The sequence below is a fragment of the Dasypus novemcinctus genome, chromosome 13 (genome assembly GCF_030445035.2).
Source record: "Dasypus novemcinctus isolate mDasNov1 chromosome 13, mDasNov1.1.hap2, whole genome shotgun sequence".
NCBI classification, from domain to species: Eukaryota; Metazoa; Chordata; class Mammalia; order Cingulata; family Dasypodidae; genus Dasypus; species Dasypus novemcinctus.
In genome coordinates, this window is record NC_080685.1 from 34,184,294 (window position 1) to 34,201,350 (window position 17,057).

Below are 17,057 nucleotides of genomic sequence, written 5' to 3' on the forward strand. Positions count from 1 at the left end.
ACACCCGAGTAACTTTTAATACAAGGAAGGCTGTGATGAGCGCTGTAACCAGAAGCCCAAATAGTGCTGTGGGAGAACAGATGAGGGAACTACTGCACATCTAAGCACAGAGGAGCTCTTGAGTTATGTGGGTGGGGGTGGTTAAGGGCTGTGGGTGAACCTGAGAGGAAGAGGCAGAGGGGAATCTGCTGGGAAATACGGGGTTCCCTCCAGCCCCAGCCGCCTCTCCCCTCTTCCGCAGGAGACTTCTTGCCCCCTAAGTTCTCCCCAGGCTTCCTCTGGGCTCCCCTCACCATCCACCTTTCCTGTCTCCTTCACCATATAGCTTTTAGCCTCCTGCAAACCCCTGCTGAGCCTCCTAGGAATGCCCTGGTCTGGTGGGAAAGACGGGGCGCCCAACACCCGGGGAGCATCCAGGGTCTGCGGGCCAGGCCCATGGCACACACGCCCCTCCTCGCCTCCCCTGCCCAGCTCCCTCTCTCGGTTCTGCGCTCGGTCTCTCTGTGTTCCTCAGCCCTCCTCCTTTTCTGGTTTGGCCTGACTCCCTAGGACTCCACGGGTGTCTTTGTCTTGCTGTGACTTTCCTGGCGTTTTTCTCTCAGGATCTGTGTCTGCCTCCTGCCTTTGTCTTTTTTCCATCTGGGCCTCTTTCTGACTGAGATCTCCCCTTCCCGACTCGTCCCTCTCGTCCTGTTTTCCTCCTTCGCTCTGCCCTGCCTCTGTGGGGGTGTCTGCCTTTGTCTCCAGTCCTCACGGCGGGTGTGAGTGCGCCTGCCCGAGCTCCGGAGTGCACGCCACCGTCTTCACAATGGCCATTTCGGAGCCGGCGGCATCTGCGGTGGTGCCTGCAGACAGCAGACAGCGAGGGAGATCAAAGCAGGTGGGAATTCGTTTAAAAACACACAGGAGCCCAGTGGAGCTCGCCCCGGCCTGGAGCTGCCGGCGAGGCTGTTTATTTCTGTCCTGGAGGCTGATCTGTTTTCACTTTCTGGCTGTGGACAGGTCCTTCCTGATTCCCCACCCATCTGGTGTCCCCTCCTCACAGCGAGTCTTTTCCCTGCATTTCTGTTTGGCCCAGGTTTCATTTCCTGGAAGTGGTGCAGCAGTGGGGATGGGAAATTTCACTACCAGTTCCATGCACCACAGAGGGCACTAGGCCTCTGAGGCAAGTGTGTGTGTGAATCTGTGCACATCCCACTTGTTAGGCCCCTGGTACTGGGTTCTTGGCATCTCTTGACACTCGAGGATGTACCAAATCCCTCCCTAACCCACCAGGCACCTCTATCCTTCCCACAAAATGGAGCAATTATGTACCTCCTTGCTCACTTTCCAGGTTTTTTCCTCAACTCTCCCAAGTGCTCATTGCCCCCCCATTCTCCATGCCCCATGCATCATAAACTTCCAGAGTTCTGTTCCTCCTCCCATTCGCAGCTCAGCTCCAGGGAGTCTTCCAGGACTCTACATCCTGCCCCCAGCCCTGTTCTTCCCCCATGGAGGTGAGAACACTGTCCTCCCCTGGAGTCTGTGAGCCTGACCAGGTGCCTCCTTCTCTCCACGGGTGTTTCACAAGGCAGGACCGGAAGCTTGGCCCTTGGCTCACTCTCGTGCCATCAGTTAACGCACTTATTTGGAGCATCTGCTGTGTCCCTGCAGCTCGGCCCTGTGCTAGGTGAGGGGCTGGAGCCAGCAGTGGCACAGTCCAGGCTCCAAGATTTCCCGTAGGAGGGTACACAAGAGCAGAAGTAAGACTTGAGTACAGAGGGCTCAGCGGGCTGGGAGACAAGTTATGGAAGACTTCTCAGAGGAGGTGACTATTTGAATCCTGAGGGAGGGGAGGGGAACAGTGTCCCACCAGGAGAAGGGTATATCAGAGAAAACGGGACTTGGTGAGGGCAGACTTGGGGCTTCCCCCTAATTGTGAGCCAAAGCGGGAAACCTATGGGCATCTAGACTCTATCTAGATGCTGTCTTGCCTTCGAGGGCTGCGTGGGGGACACAAAACATTGCCTGTGACTTTTGACAGGCTCAGAATCTAGGCTGCCTTTCCATCGAGTTTGATTCCCAGGAAACCTTGTATTTCCATTCTTCTCTGGACTCCGGAAGGCTATTGCTTCCATCCCTTATCTCCAGATTACTTCAACCAGGCCTAAGCTGAGAGGAAATTTTGCTTCAAAATCCCCAGGAGGACAGATACCACCTACTTTCTTTAGTCCCTGCTCAGTCTTCTGGCAGTCTCTCCAAACATCTAAGTGCCCAGGGTAAATAATGACCAGAGCTACCTCTTAGTGAGTGTGTACATGGCAATGCACCAGGCATGTCATCACAGTCCCACTGAACACACACCACCATCCAGGAGGTGGATAGTGAGGCTTACAAGTAACTAACTTGGCCAGGGCCCCACATGTAGGGAATGGCAGAGGCACCATGTGGACCTAAGTCTGCCTCCTACATCTGTGCTCTTAGTATTTGAGATAAAGGTATCTTTGTAGTCGTTAGTCCAGTCGTGCTGTTGTCCAGGTGAGCAAATGGAAGCCCAGGTGAGGGAAGTGACATGCCCAAGGTCACACCACTCCTCACTCCAGCCAGGTCCCCATCTCCTGACTCCAGGGTGTTTCCCACCTCTGTCCTGACACAGGGTCAGCCTCCTCCTCACTCTGAGTGGATCAGGAGCCAACTCTCCCCTGGAGACTTCAACAAGAGACGAGGCTCTATGCAGGAAACTCACGCAGTGAATATAAATTCTGTCTGTGAGCCAGGGCTCACTGGCCCCCACTGCCAAGCCCTTGACTTGGATTCTGGGGGCTGTGGGAAGGAGAAATGTGAGTGTGGAGAGTTTGCAGCATGTAGCTGTACTAGAGAAATGCGCAAGGATATGAATAAATTTGAATAATAATGAGGGCAATGCTGGAATTAATAATGCTGGCTGCTCACCTGACCCACCCCTCCCCCAGGATCTCAGCACCTGTCATCCTACTCTTCAAAATATGGGTAAGTCTTATCCTTTCCTCCTTTAGAAGAGGTGGATGGGAAGTTAGGTCAGCAGAGTTGGGGAGCTGCTCATGGGGTGTGGGAGAGGTGTCCAGTTTCTAACTTCCTGATCCCCTGCAGACCGAAGAGCTGGATTTGCACACTTAACAGAGTAAAGAGGCTGCTTCATTGGATTAAATCATATTCTAGCCCTGCCCTCTCTTTCTCAGTTCCTTTGTGTGCAACAACCAATGTAGGTGTTGGATATCCAGGGAGACTCTGGCAGAGGAGATGACATGGCCCCTAGCCTTGGAGGCGAGTTTTTCGGTTTGGTGGAACAGATAGGGCAAACACCCTCAGCTGCCTGCAGCTCCCTCTGCTGCCACAAAAAAAAAAAAAAAAAAAAAAAAAAATCATGGGCACAGGCTTTGATGATTTGGGGCAGTAGATCCAGTGGCTTGAGCTGTGACAGCAGATCTGAGAGACAGGATGGTCTATATTTATTCCAGAAACTGAGAGGTCAGTCCAGGAGGGCTTCCTGGAAGAGAGGAATTTGGGATAGACTTGAGAAAAGGGGGAGAAATAGAACTAGAGGAGACAAAAGAAGAGAAAGGGATGAAGTCAGGTTCTTGCGTCTGTTGTGGGTTAGTAGGGGAGGAGGTCTTGGAATGGAGAGCCCTGAATTATGTTCACTACACACAGGAGTGATGCCCGTTAGAGAAACTGTGGAAAGCAGGGTTTGGAAAGGATGGATTTGGGGCTTGTGGATTCTGCAAAGCCTTGGTAGCTGAGGAGGGAAAGTAGAGGGAGGAGGCACCTGAGTTCTGGGGAAAGCTGATTTTGGTTACGGTGGTGGGACAGACCTCTCCCTTTGCTTTCTGCAACCGCTCCACTTCCTCTTCCCTCACCCAGCCCAGCAGGGGAGGCTGATGCTCACAAATCCCGGAACTGCTGGGGGCTCTGCTCAGTGCCCAGGCCTGCCCCACCACTGCGCCGACCAGCGCTGGTGGGAGGGTTTGGGTGGGAGCAGTGGGGGAGAAGAAACCCGCAATCCAATTCCCTGCTCCATTTAGGCTCCACAATTAAAGGCAATTACTCTGCAGTTCTCTAATCAAATGCTCCCGGCCGAGCTGCCAGCCGGGCAGCCATGTGTAGCACCCGCTGGTTGGATAGTGGGATAAAAGTCACATCGCCTCTGAGCACCCACAGCGTGGGAGGATGAGTATGTGCAGTTGTGTGTGTGTCCCCTGACGCTTGGGAGCAAAGGCTAAACCAGAGCAGGGCACGTGTGCCAAGAAATCGGTTCTAAGCTACTTCGTTTGGAGTTCACTCCCCGACCTAGGAAGCTTACTGGTATGTGTGTGTGCATGTGGCACACAGACATGGGTGTGCCTCCCGACCATTATGCACCGACTGGGTACATTGGTTTTGTATCATAACTCTCGTGATACATGCCCAAGTGGGGGTCGTGGGTCCAAGTGTCAAGGAATGAGGGGAACTGTGACATCACCGATATCACCGGCAGCCTTCGTTGCTGTCCTTGTTCTCACTTACGGATACTTCGCCCATTACCTAGTGGATGGGGGTGCGGCAGAACAGCCCAGGACTGGGAATGCAGAGACTTGGGTTCTAATCCCAGCTCTGCTGCTACCCCCCTGGGCACCCTTGAATAAATTGTTCATCTCCCTGAACGTCTGTCCTCATCCGTAAAATGAGGGGGCTGCAACAGACCAGTCTCTAAGGCCTTTACGTAACACCGAAGCCCTTTCTATGAATTCTAGGCACTCTAGCTCCTGAGGCCCATTCCTGCGGGCCATGGAGGGAGGAAGGAATAAAGGGTGAGCACAAGATGCCCTGACGGGTAGGCGTTGGGGCTGAAGGCGGCAGGACAGGAGAGTTGCCTGCCCAGCCTTAGGCACCCTCCCTCAGGCCTGTTGCGCCCCGGGAGTGGGAAACTAAGAGGGGCGGCCTCTTGGTGGAGCTCACGTCCTCACCCGGGGCTGCCTTTGGCTCTGCCAGGGACCCAGACCCGCTTCAGCCAGGAGCCAGCAGACCAGACTGTGGTGGCCGGACAGCGGGCCATACTCCCCTGCGTGCTGCTCAACTACTCGGGGATCGTGCAATGGACCAAGGACGGACTGGCCCTGGGCATGGGCCAGGGCCTCAAAGGTGAGTGGGGCCGCCCGAGTCCCCCGGCATCCACACGACCCCATCCCGGCCCTTGGCCTCCTCATCAGAGTCCCTCTCTGTGCTCGAGGCTTGACCGCTGCTCTTCCTTCCCCTCGCCCACTTGTGGGGCCCTCTTCCTTCCCTCCCCAGCCCTGTTCTCTGCCTTTCCTCCTGACTGTGGACTGGCTTGAGGAAGGCAAAGGTGAAACCTGAGACATCGGGAGAAATCAAGAGACCTTTGCATAGCAGAGCTTGAGACAGACACTGAGAGGTGCAAAAAGCAGAGCAAAGCAGGGGGTGCTGGGACACTCTGCAGGGTCCTGTGGTGGGAAGGGGTTAAGGGGGGGAGGTGCCACAGGCTTTGCTCCAGCCCCTCTCCTCCCCCGCTGCCCAGGTGATGTCTACTGAGAGTCCAAAAACTCATCTTAGTATCAGCCTGATCACGTATTCATTCATTCATTCAACAAGCCTTTATTAAGCACTGCCTGTGTAGCTAGTGCCAAAGCAGATGTAATGCGTCATTAACAAAAACAAAACAAAAAACCCTCCTACCACCTATATTCCAAATAAAGATACCTTCGGGAAGGCTCCCTGGAAGAGTGGCTGAGGAGTCAGGACACCTGGACACTGGGCTTCCGGGCCTGCCTCTGCCACCTGCTAGCCGGGTCACCTGAGGAAAGCCTTTCCACTTCTCTGGGCCTTAGTTGACTCATGTGTGAAATAGGCACAGTAGTCCCAGGCCTGCCCTAGAGTGTGCTTGTGAGCTTTGAACCAGATGAGAGAATATGCCGTGTGAAAGCACATTGTTAGCTGGAAGGTGCGGGGATGCTCTAAGCAGAGGGAGAGCTGTGTGTGTGGGGGGGTGCATATATATACATATAGTGTGTGTGTGTGTGTATAATTATATTTTTATTACTTTTGTCCACGGGGTTGAAGTGACTAGCTCTGGGTTCTGTTCTGTGTATTAGATATTAGCATAGGTAGAGGAAGTCTGTCTGTGTCGAGCAATCTGTGTAAGGGAAAGAGATGGGTCCGGTGGATCTTTTGAGGAAGAGAAAGAAAGGGAAGGAGAGGAGAGAGAGAGATCAATAGATATGGAGTGAGAAGGATCGATAGGCTCTGGACAGTAGGAGATAAGGGGAGAGAGCTAATGGTGGGGAAGCGGAGAGCCTGGGGGAGGAGGGGAGAGAGCCTGAGTGGGAGAGGGCAGAGGCTCAGGGGCTCTCAGCCCAGCCTCTGCAGGCGGCCGGAGTGCTCCGGCTTCGGGGTTCCTCTGGGAGCTGGACAGAGGCCCTGCGCCATCCACCCACCCGCAGTGAGGGGGGCCAAACCTCGGGCCTGCTTTGGGGCTTCCCCCTGCCTTTCGACTCCCACAGAGGCATCCCCAGTGAGCTCGTGTCTCTGCTGAGATGCCCTATATTTCCTAGCGCCCACATGCCCTCCCTCTCTCTGCCTCTCTCCCCGCTCTCTGCCTTTTATTTCTTTTTTTTTTCTTTCCTATTATTATGAGAGACATTTGTCTGCAAACAGCTTCTGAGATTTCATCTGCTCCTGCTCATCTCCCCCTTCCGCCCAGCCCATCGGTTCCTCCTGCTTTATGGCTCCCAGCCTCACTGTGGGGGGTTGTGACATCCCAGTTTCTTTGCTGTTGTCACCTGCTGGTGGTGCCCCAGGAGAGGGCAGAGGGAAGGGTGCTGGCGTGGCACGCAAGCTGGACCCCGGCCTATAGAGAAGTGCGGTCAGCGTGAGCCCTTGGGGACAGGTGGCCCTGGGCTGCGGGGCTGGGGTGGGGCTCCCGTGCGGGGCCTCACCCTGCCTCGTTCTCTCTGTTTCTGCAGCCTGGCCAAGGTACCGAGTAGTGGGCTCTGCCGATGCCGGGCAGTACAACCTGGAGATCACCGACGCCGAGCTCTCCGATGACGCCTCTTACGAGTGCCAGGCCACCGAGGCCGCCCTGCGATCCCGGCGGGCAAAACTCACCGTGCTGAGTAATAACCCCCGACACCTCCCCTGCCTCCGCCGCGCCCCGGTCTCTTTCTCTTGGTGTCCTGGCAGTCTCTCCAGTTCCCCCTTTCGCCCCCAGCCTCATCCTCTTCCTGGCTTCCTCCCTGTCCCTGCCCTCTCCCTGGGTTTCCCACTCCATTTCCTTCTTGAAACTTCTTCAGAAGCAAGTCCAGATAGAAGAGAGCAGAATGAGGATGTCAGGGCCGCTGGCAGGGCGGATGGGGTGTGTGAGTCTGTCCTTGGCTCCAGCAGCCCCCAGGCAGCTTCTGGGCGTGAAGGTGCAGAAATGAGGGCTGTCCCACAGAGCGGAAAAGCTTTAGGAGCATGGAGACCCGGCAGGCAGGCTTGACGACGGGGAGTTTCTCTATTTTCTACCCTCTCGAAACCTCAGGGCCCCAGAGACTGCCCCCGTTGCTCCTCACCCCTCTGCCTCTCCCCTTGGCCACCTCCTCTTCTTCCTCAGCACTCACCCCTCCTTCTGAGATGCACCTTGAGGCCTTTTCAGGGGACAGGGGTGCAAAACTGGAAGGAAAGAGCCTTAGGGCTGAGAACTGGGGGTGGGTGGGCTGGGGTCCCGGCTGGACTGCGTGGGCTGCTGTAAGAACACTCGTCTCTTGGAAGCAATGCTTCTGGCAGCCGCCCTCTGAGGGCAGAGCCATGGTCCCTCTGCAGGAACACCCCGGGCTGTGTACATAATGAGGGGACCCGCTCCTGCCCGCGGTACAGAACGAGGCCAGCTCTGACACGTGCCTTGCCCTCTCTGCCCATTTGGACCCCGTTCCCCTCTGCATGCCTCTCTCCTACCATGCCTGTGGCTCCCTCGAGCCCTGTGCTCTGGCCGTGCCTCTTCCCCTTGTGCTTGGTCCCTCTGCTGTGACCCTCTCCTCCCCTCTGTCATTGATGGTGCCCCTTCCTTTTTTCCTGCCTCTGTTTGATCTGTCTGGCTCTGTCCATTTTCCCGCCCTCTACCCTGAAATCATGGCAGGGGCAAATACCCCAGGACAGAAGGGAGAAAGGAGAGACGAGCTGAGATGAGTGAGCTTGGAGACAAGGAGATTGGGTGTGTGTGGGGTGAGGACTGGCTCCAGCCGTCCCGGTCTGGGGGGCAGCGCCCTGGTGGGAGTGGGAGGGCTGGGCTTTGGTGCACCTTGGCCCTTTTGGCAGTGAGACCCTGAAGAGCTCACAACTGCTGTGCATCAGTTTCCTCACCATAAAGTGACTTAAGGATGCCAGCCTTTTCTTGGCAACTGCCGCTCTGGTGCTCTCTCCACGGGGAATTGTAAACAGTGAAGGTTGTCACAATAAGTGAGGACTGGAGGAACCCACTAAGTGATTTCCTTGGATGTAAAGGCCCTGAAAGACTAGGATACAAGGCTGGTGGGTGATTTGCTTCTCCTCTAGCAAAGATGAAAACGAGAATTAGCAAGGAGCAGGACTGAAGTTAAAGAGCAGGAACGTGTTGACTGCCAGGAGCAGCACATCCTCTTTCCTCCCCTGGCGGAGTATGTGTGGGTCCCCATTCCAGGCATTCCAGGGAAACCATGAGATAATTAGAAGACCTTCTCCCTCCTTTTTTTTCCTCCCTCTGCTTTGGCCTTAGAAGGTGGCTTCTTCCGCCTTGGAGAACTCCCATTCTAGGAAGGGAGTCCTGATACTCTCCCTTCCCTCTCCCACCCTAGAACAGAGACAGAGAGATAAAGAGACTAAAGAAAGGCTGACTGTGCCCCAAGTTTTGAGGGAACAAGGACTTACAATGGCAGCCAGTGGCTTGGTTCAATCAAGGAAGGCTTCCTGGAAGAGGAGAATGTGATGGGGGGTGGCTTGTGAAAAAGTTTGCAGGTCAATGGGGACAGAGCTATGTGAGCAGGGGATCTCGGCTCATTTGGGAGGACATGGTCAGTGTTGAGGACCTAAGCTTTCCTGACTTGTCTGGGGAATTTGGGTAGATCAGGGAGAAAAGAGGAGCTCCAAAGGCAAAGACGCTGAGAGGGAGGCAGGGAGGGTTGGTCTGGCTGCTTCTTTCTCCTTCTCACCTCTTTCACCTGAGCTCACAAACTGCCTGTTATCTGCAACACAAGGAGGTCAGAAGAAGGCAGGACATTTCTTGCATCCCCTCCTGCTTTCCCTGCTTGTCCCACAGCCTTTGTTCATGGCAGCTCAGGGTCCAGAGACTGGGCAGGGCAGACATGAGGAGAGGGCTGTGCCTAGCGGTCTCAGCCCCCCTGCCCACTGCCAGCCTCCGGGGTTCTCCACTTCCCTGGCTGTGCCCCTCGATCGTCCCTCTACCTCCCCAGGCCAGCCTTCTTCATCCAGTGGCCTCTTTCATTTTCCCTGATAGCAGGGCTCGGAGAAGATGCTTCCCACTCGCAGCCCTGCTCAGACGCAGGCACAGACACAGACACAGACATGATCTAGATATCCAGACTCACAGACACTCATTACTCACAAGGATAACACCTCAAGAGCAGCAGGGAGGTGCATGGGCTTTGGGGTGTGCTGGGCATGGTCCAGCTCCCAGCTCTGCCATTTAACTCACACATTAGCTTAACCTCTCTGAGCCTCAGTTCCTTATCTGTAAACTGGGGTTAATGGTATTTACTGTGAAAGGATTGATAAAGTATGCTTTGTGGTAAGGATTGACTGAAGTCATATACACGAGGTCCTTTAGCTGACACATGGTAAGTAAGCATTCAGTGAATGCTAGAAATTATTGTTGATCACATTACAGTTTACATTTGGCTTCACGTCCTTGATCTCATTTCACCTTCATAATAACACCTCTGGAGCGTAGGTAGGAGCTAGTGTTTTGCAACTTTACAAACAAGGAAACTGAGGCTGCAGACACATGTACATATTGATATACAAATTTAGGTCTCCAGTCATAGAACCGTGTTCATAAGCACACACGTGGACGTATGCCCCAACCCTGGCCGAGCCAAGACCTCAACTGCCTTATTTTCCTTTCCCCAAGATCTGGAGGGCTGTATGGCTCATGAGGGTGGGCAGGAGAGAGCTCACAGTTCTAGAGGAAGGTGACTGGTGACAGCGGTGCTGGAGGCACAGCCTTTCCCTGAAAAAAAAGGGGAAAGGGCCAACATTAGAGGGAATGTAACGGAAAGGGAGGGTCGACGGGGGGAGACACCTTCCCAGAATGGGAAGTCTTCACATGACAGCTCCTTCCTGCCAAGCCAAGCACAGGGCCTCTGCCGTCCAGTGCTGCCTGCTGGAGAGTGGACATTCTGTGTGACCGGAGATGGGCCCAGGCCGAGCCAGGAGACTCGAGTGGCAGCTCCTTTTCCATTTCTATCCACCCTTCTCTACTCCCCCACACCCAAATCTGCACCCATCTGACATCAGAACCAGCTACACCAGCAAGGAGAAGAGGGGGATTCAGAAGATTAGCCAGCCAGGAGATCTGAGCTGCTGCTGGCTCTAATCTGGGCAGTGAAGCTAACGTGTTCTACACATTACATGTGCCCTGCACATCGCAGTCTATATATAGCACCCCACCTGATCTCCTCGGGCAACCCGTGACTAGGCATTGCTCTTTGATGAAGAAATTGAGACTCAGTTACTATAGGGACTCACCCAAGGCCACACAATAGGTAAACCAAGGTGTCAGGATTTGAAACCAGGACCGCCTGAGTCTAAAATCCACTTTCCCCCCTACACCGTTCTACACGCACAACTTGAGCAGGACATTGGGACAGAGTACAAGTGAGTTCATTTCCCTGGAAACCTCAGCATGGAGACCATCGTTTTATAAACTCCAGGACAGCCTGACCCACCCGTGGGCTCCATGGGCCTTTCAGGTTCTACACTCAAGGGTTGCCTCTGGAAAGCTTCCTCTGAATCTTGTCTTTCCCAGCAAGAAGCAAGCAAAACCCTTTCTGATTTCTGGGTGGACTAGAAAGATTTTCTTCAAAATCCTGCATTTATCTCATCATTCACTCATTCATTAATTCAGCAAATATCCTCAAGGACTTGCCATCAGACAAGATCAGGGTTAGACACTGGAGGGATTAAGAGTAAATAGGAAGTAATCTGGTTCCCTTTAGCATTTAGAAACCTTTGGGGATCAGATAAGAGTGTAAGTAAAAGGAGGTGAGAAAGTATAAGACTTGGCTTGTGGAGCCCCCTGCAGAGGTGCAGCTGGTAGCCATTGAAGGTGTTTGAACAGGGGAGTGGCACAGTTTTAGCTGTGCTCTAAAGAAAATAACCTGCCAGCAGTGTGACAGATGGGTTGGGTGGGTCCTGGAGGGACTGGAGGCTGGAAGTCCATTTGGGAGGTTGCTATAATTGTCGTGCCCATCTGGCTGCCCCAGGGCAGAGGAGCACATCCCCGTGGAGAGAGTCAACTTTTCTGTACTGGGCCCACAATGGTTTAAGCTGTAATCAAATCCCAACGTAGCCCAGCCCTTTCCTAAACTTGAGGCCACACCCTCTGCCACAGCAGCTTATAGCCTGGAGCAAAGTGGGAAGACTTTGGTTCCTGAAAATGGTGCAGGCTGGGAAAGAATAACGGGTGGGGGCTGGGGGCTGGGGGGTAGCCGGGAAACCACAGGAGCAAGGATGCGGTGATCCTGGGTCCGGTGGCTGGGGCGGTGCAGTCCTGCCACCGGGTAGACATACGGAGTGGGGGAGGGGGGCTGCCTCCTGGGACAGGTGGGTGTGTGGGGTTATCAGAACACGGTTGGCTGCACTCTGGGCTGACTTTGCTCTGCTCTCCCCCCACAGTCCCCCCGGAGGACACCAGGATTGACGGGGGTCCCGTGATTCTGCTGCAGGCAGGCATCCCCCACAACCTCACGTGCCGAGCCTTCAACGCTAAGCCCGCTGCCACTATCATCTGGTTCCGGGATGGCACACAGCAAGAGGGCGCTGTGGCCAGCACGGTGAGACCCTGCCTCCCCCTCCCACCCCACCCTCACCCCCGCCAACTCCCCTTGGACCTAAACCCAGGTCACCCTTCCATTCCCACACGGTCTCCCCCACCAGCTCAAGGGAACACAAATGTGAGAAGGTGCCTTAGAGATCATCTGGTCTATCCCTCTCTCGTTGTTCAGTTGGGAAAAGTGAGGCCCAGAGAAGAGAAATAAATTCCTAGGTTCAGTAGTCTCAGTAGCTGAGCAGACTGATAATAACAGTAACTGCCATGTATTAAGCACCTTGCTGCGTGCCAGATACTGTGCTAAGCACTTTATAGAAAGGATCTCTTCATCTTCACAGTAGCTCCATAAGGTAGGCTTTGTTTCCATTTTACAAAGGGGGAAACAGAGAGGTTGAGTGACTTGCCCAAAGTCTCATAGCTGGCAAGCAGAAGAGCTGGGGTTTGTACCTAGGTCTAACTGCTCTCCACTAAGCACCTCTCCCTCTTTCCTTCAGCCTCCAGCTGGCCACTAGTTGGCAACTAAAGGATTTGTGAGGCAGGGATGACTATGTACCTTTTATAGATGAGAAAGCCATAGCAGAAATTATCGTCAAGTGACTTGACCAGAATCAGCGGCAAGGTTGATGGTGTGCTGGCATTAGAATCCTCAACTCCTTCCTACCCAGCCTTTTATTGGTTACTGTAGGATGTACGTCCCATGGAGCAGAGAGGAACTGCTCACCTGTGTTTCTGAAGAGTGTGGTCCCAGCAAGACCCTGGATTCTGGAGTTCCAGTGCCATTAACACTCTATGGAACCTTGGACAACACTTTTGTGGGCCTTAGTTCTACCATTTATTGAATGATAATTTGACCTCAGTGGTGCTTACTCTTTCACCACCAAGAGCTCTATTATTTTTCACCTCTAGGGCTATATGTTTTGAAATATTTTGACAATGAAATCAGATGATTGTTAATGACTTTTGTCACTCTCTCAGTGCCCCCCCCCTTCTATGTTAATCAAAAACATTCTTTGAGCAGCAGGAGGGTACCAGTGTTACTGCACTGGGCTGGGACCACTCCAACCCTGCAAAGATGTGTGTGTTGATGACACACATCACAATGATTTGGTTAATAAACGGGTTCCACTGGGCATTTTGCAAAATGAAAAACAGCTGGAGGGTTCCTATGACCATATCTAGGGACCTCAGGTCAGATGCTACTGAGCCAGTGTGAGATGAAACCCATAGTGAGTCCCTTTCCTGCCCTGAAGGCATTTATAATCTAGCAGGAGAGACCCAGCACTCAAATACTCCCACACAGTGCTTACTGGACAAGGCTGGATGTGCCTGGAGCAGTGTGGAGGGCAGGCTGACCCGAAAAGGCACAGGTTCAGGCAGAGAGAGCATCCCGAGAGCTGGACTGGCCAAGGGAGGCTTTCCAGAAGCTCATCCCAGGAATGAGGCTCAAAATCGTGGGGAGGATGGTAGTCACGAGAGACAGGTCAGCTGGGTTGGTGGCGAGTGGCCTGCAGCCTTTGCTGGTAGTCACAATTTTACACCTCAATCCTAAACCTTTCCTGAATGGGTCAACAGGAAGAAATGTAATGGCGACAACTTCGGGGGAGAATGGAGTACCAGGGCTACCTGGTATCTGTAGGTGGCTATATGAACATGCAGCTTGCAAATACAGAAGAATGCATAGATGGGGCACTGTCCAGACATCTGAGTAAGGTTTTAATAAAGTGTAATAATATCCTTTACTTCAGAGGTGTTGAAGAAGAGGAAGAAGATGGGGAAATGAGGGAATAGCATCTTGTGTGTGGGATTTTTAAAAATAAGTATTTCTTTGTAAAGGTTTAAAAAAATCACGGGAAGGAGGTTGAGGGTTGAGCAGGGGACTGAGTTCTAGGTTAAAGCACCTCTGCAGCCCAAGCCCACCTCTGAGTTGGATCACCCTGAGAGCACAGGAGGGGACTTTGACCTTGACCATATCTCCCACCCTTGTCCTGCCTCAGGAGTTGCTGAAGGATGGGAAGAGGGAGACGACCATCAGCCAGCTGCTCATTAACCCCACCGACCTGGACATTGGGCGTGTCTTCACCTGCCGCAGCGTGAATGAGGCCATTCCAAGCGGCAAGGAGACCTCCATCGAGCTGGACGTGCACCGTGAGTGGGGTCTGGGGAAGAGCACCCGGAAGGCGGGGGTGGGGAGGGGGGATATAGGCAACACTTGGAGAAGCCCAGAAGTCGAATCATTCCCCAGAGGCTCCAGGACAGGCATTCACTACTGTCTTCATCCTCCCAGATTCCCTGGTTGGAATGGTGGACACCAAGGGCTGGTGGAAGTGGCGGAGTCAGGCAGTCCCCAGGTCCAAAGCAGCGTGTGACATTAGGCAAAGCATTTAATCTCTTGGAGTCTCTGTATACTTGCAGAAAATAAAATGCAGGCCTCCAATCCCTTACCCACACTTCCAAGCTAAAACTGATTTGGTGGCAAAATCTGAACTGAGGCTCTTTGCAGTCTTTATCCCACTTAATGGAATGTGAACAGTTTCATTGCAAATATATTAATGTGTGTGATTATAGGTGTTGTCCAGACCCTGCTGGGAGTCTAACATAGTATATGGTCTATGCACCGCATTGGCTTTCTAAAATTGGAAAAATTCCCAATTCTGAAAAGCCTCTGGCCCCAAGTGCTTCAGATAAGGAATTATGGGCCTGTGCCTGCTTCTCAAGGCTGTGAGCATTAAATGAGATATAGTGTAATCCTGCATGGAATCTGCTACCTAGGAGGTGCTCAATAAATTACCTCTGCCCAGGCAATGGTGGGGCTGTGGGCAGCAATTGGAGGGATGTCCCCGCCTGGCCCCTTCTAGTGAGTCAAGTGAACCCACACTGGCGCCTAGTGGCTTCAGTGGGTAATTACAGCCACTGAAGACTCTCCCTTCAGAACCATTCTCGGTTGTTGCCCTGGGCAGCTCCCTAGAGGCCTCCGGGAAGAAGAGATAAGGAAGGCAGTTTATTTATTGCCGCTGCTGGTACACAGGCAACGTCAAGCTCCCAGATCACCCCTGAGTGGGGAGGTCTGAGTCTTTGTGCTCGGGAGGGAAAAAACAATGGAAAGTCTAAAAAAACCTTGACTTCCTGTCCCCTACCCCTGCAGACCCACCTACAGTGACCCTGTCCATTGAGCCACAGACGGTGCAGGAGGGCGAGCGGGTCGTCTTTACCTGCCAGGCCACAGCCAACCCCGAGATCCTGGGCTACAGGTGAAAGGCTCGGGCTGGGAGCGCACAGGGAGTGATCCTGGAGGGTCCCTCGGGGCCGGGAGCAGGGCACTCCAGGAGGGGGGCACAGCGTCCCTGGATGGAGTGGAGGGGTCCAAGCCCCCGATCCCGCCTCTCTGTTGCCTCCTCTCCCAGGTGGGCCAAGGGAGGTTTCTTGATTGAAGATGCCCACGAGAGTCGCTACGAGACAAACGTCGATTATTCCTTCTTCACCGAGCCCGTGTCCTGTGAGGTCCACAACAAAGTGGGGAGCACCAACGTCAGCACTTTAGTCAACGTGCACTGTGAGGAGCTGGAGGGCAGGAGGGGAGCACAGAGCAGGGGTCTTCCCAGGGCCCGGCCTGGAGAGGGGGCGGGTCCTGGGGCTGGCGTGGGTGGGGGAACGTACGAGGGCGTGGCGGGGCAGGGCCTGGAAGAGGGGGCGGCTGCAGCTGACCCCGCTGACATCGAGGCCCTGACCAGCCACCTCCTCCTCCTCAGTTGCCCCCCGGATTGTAGTGGACCCCAAACCCACGACCACAGACATTGGCTCTGATGTGACCCTCACCTGTGTCTGGGTTGGGAACCCCCCTCTCACCCTCACTTGGACCAAAAAGGACTCAAACATGGTAAGACTCCCCCTGCCTACCTTGAGAGCTGGGAGGAAGGGGCCTGGCCGTCGGTAGGGAGTGGAGGGGGCAGCATTATTTTTCAAGTCTGAACCGGAGGCATTTCGAGGATCTTAGGATTTGAGAAGGACAGGGCTTGAAGTCAACTCCTACCCCTCCTGCCAGGACAGCTGGCCCATTCAGAGGCAGTAGGGGGGCAAGATGACCTGTGCTTAGAAAGCAGGTGGGAGTGGGAGGAGGGAAGAGGAGAGGGCCCAAGGTGGAGCTGCCCTGCTGGCAAAAAGTCCGGTAAATCAGCATTTCGTAGGAAGGCAGAAGTGGGATGGTTCACCAGAGAGGAAAAGGTTGAATTCTCTAGTCCCACAGAGAGCCACTTTAGGGGGAAGGCTTTCAGAGGGAAACTTCTTACCTTGTTTGTCAGTGGAAACACCAGGGCAGACCATCTGAGCAGGCTGCGTCCTCTTAGAAAGTATTACAGCCTCCACATCCTGTCTGGCTTCTGCCCTGTCTGCCCACTCTTGTAGAGATGGTGTGTTTTAGTGTCAACTTAGAATAAGGAGGTGGACCCAAGAGACTCGGGAGCCCCGTTTCCCTTCTGGGAATTCACCTGTGGCCCTTCCTGCTTTCTTTCCAATGCCTCCGATGTGGGGGCCCACACGGATCTAGGGGCCCCGGCCTCCTGGCTCCCCACCCGAGGCTGCTCTCTCTGCCCAGGTCCTGAGTAACAGCAACCAGCTGCTGCTGAAGTCAGTGACCCAGGCAGATGCCGGCACCTACACCTGCCGGGCCATCGTGCCTCGCATCGGAGTGGCCGAGCGGGAGGTGCCACTCTATGTGAACGGTCAGTGACCTGGGAGGGGGCTGGGGATGGGGTGGATGGGGCTGGGGACGGGGTGGACAGGGCTGGGGTGGACGGGGCTGGCAGGTGCCGACGGGCCTTGACTGCATCTTCTTGCTCACAGGGCCCCCCATTATCTCCAGCGAGGCCGTGCAGTATGCTGTCAGGGGTGACGGGGGCAAGGTGGAATGTTTCATCGGGAGCACGCCACCCCCAGACCGCATTGTGAGTGCTGGGATGGGACTGGAGTCCGAGGTCAGCCATCCCACCCTGCTGCCCTGTTCAGCTTCCTCTTCCTTCCTCTGGCTTCATTC

General features: G+C 54.2%; 1 protein-coding gene across 2 annotated transcripts in view; it reads left to right on the plus strand.

Annotated features, from left to right (window-relative positions):
• Positions 1 to 17,057, plus strand: part of KIRREL1 (kirre like nephrin family adhesion molecule 1) — a 96,770-nt gene that overhangs the window by 70,389 nt on the left and 9,324 nt on the right. Inside the window, exons 2-10 of one of the 2 annotated variants that reach the window (XM_004447354.5) lie at positions 4,987 to 5,136; positions 6,975 to 7,124; positions 11,878 to 12,035; positions 14,026 to 14,176; positions 15,174 to 15,279; positions 15,433 to 15,581; positions 15,778 to 15,905; positions 16,620 to 16,746; positions 16,868 to 16,968. In XM_004447354.5, coding sequence (XP_004447411.2) covers positions 4,987 to 5,136; positions 6,975 to 7,124; positions 11,878 to 12,035; positions 14,026 to 14,176; positions 15,174 to 15,279; positions 15,433 to 15,581; positions 15,778 to 15,905; positions 16,620 to 16,746; positions 16,868 to 16,968 — 1,220 coding nt within the window. Of the gene's footprint in view, positions 1 to 4,986; positions 5,137 to 6,974; positions 7,125 to 11,877; positions 12,036 to 14,025; positions 14,177 to 15,173; positions 15,280 to 15,432; positions 15,582 to 15,777; positions 15,906 to 16,571; positions 16,747 to 16,867; positions 16,969 to 17,057 lie in introns of both variants that reach the window. The other variant, XM_004447353.5, reaches the window with a different exon arrangement.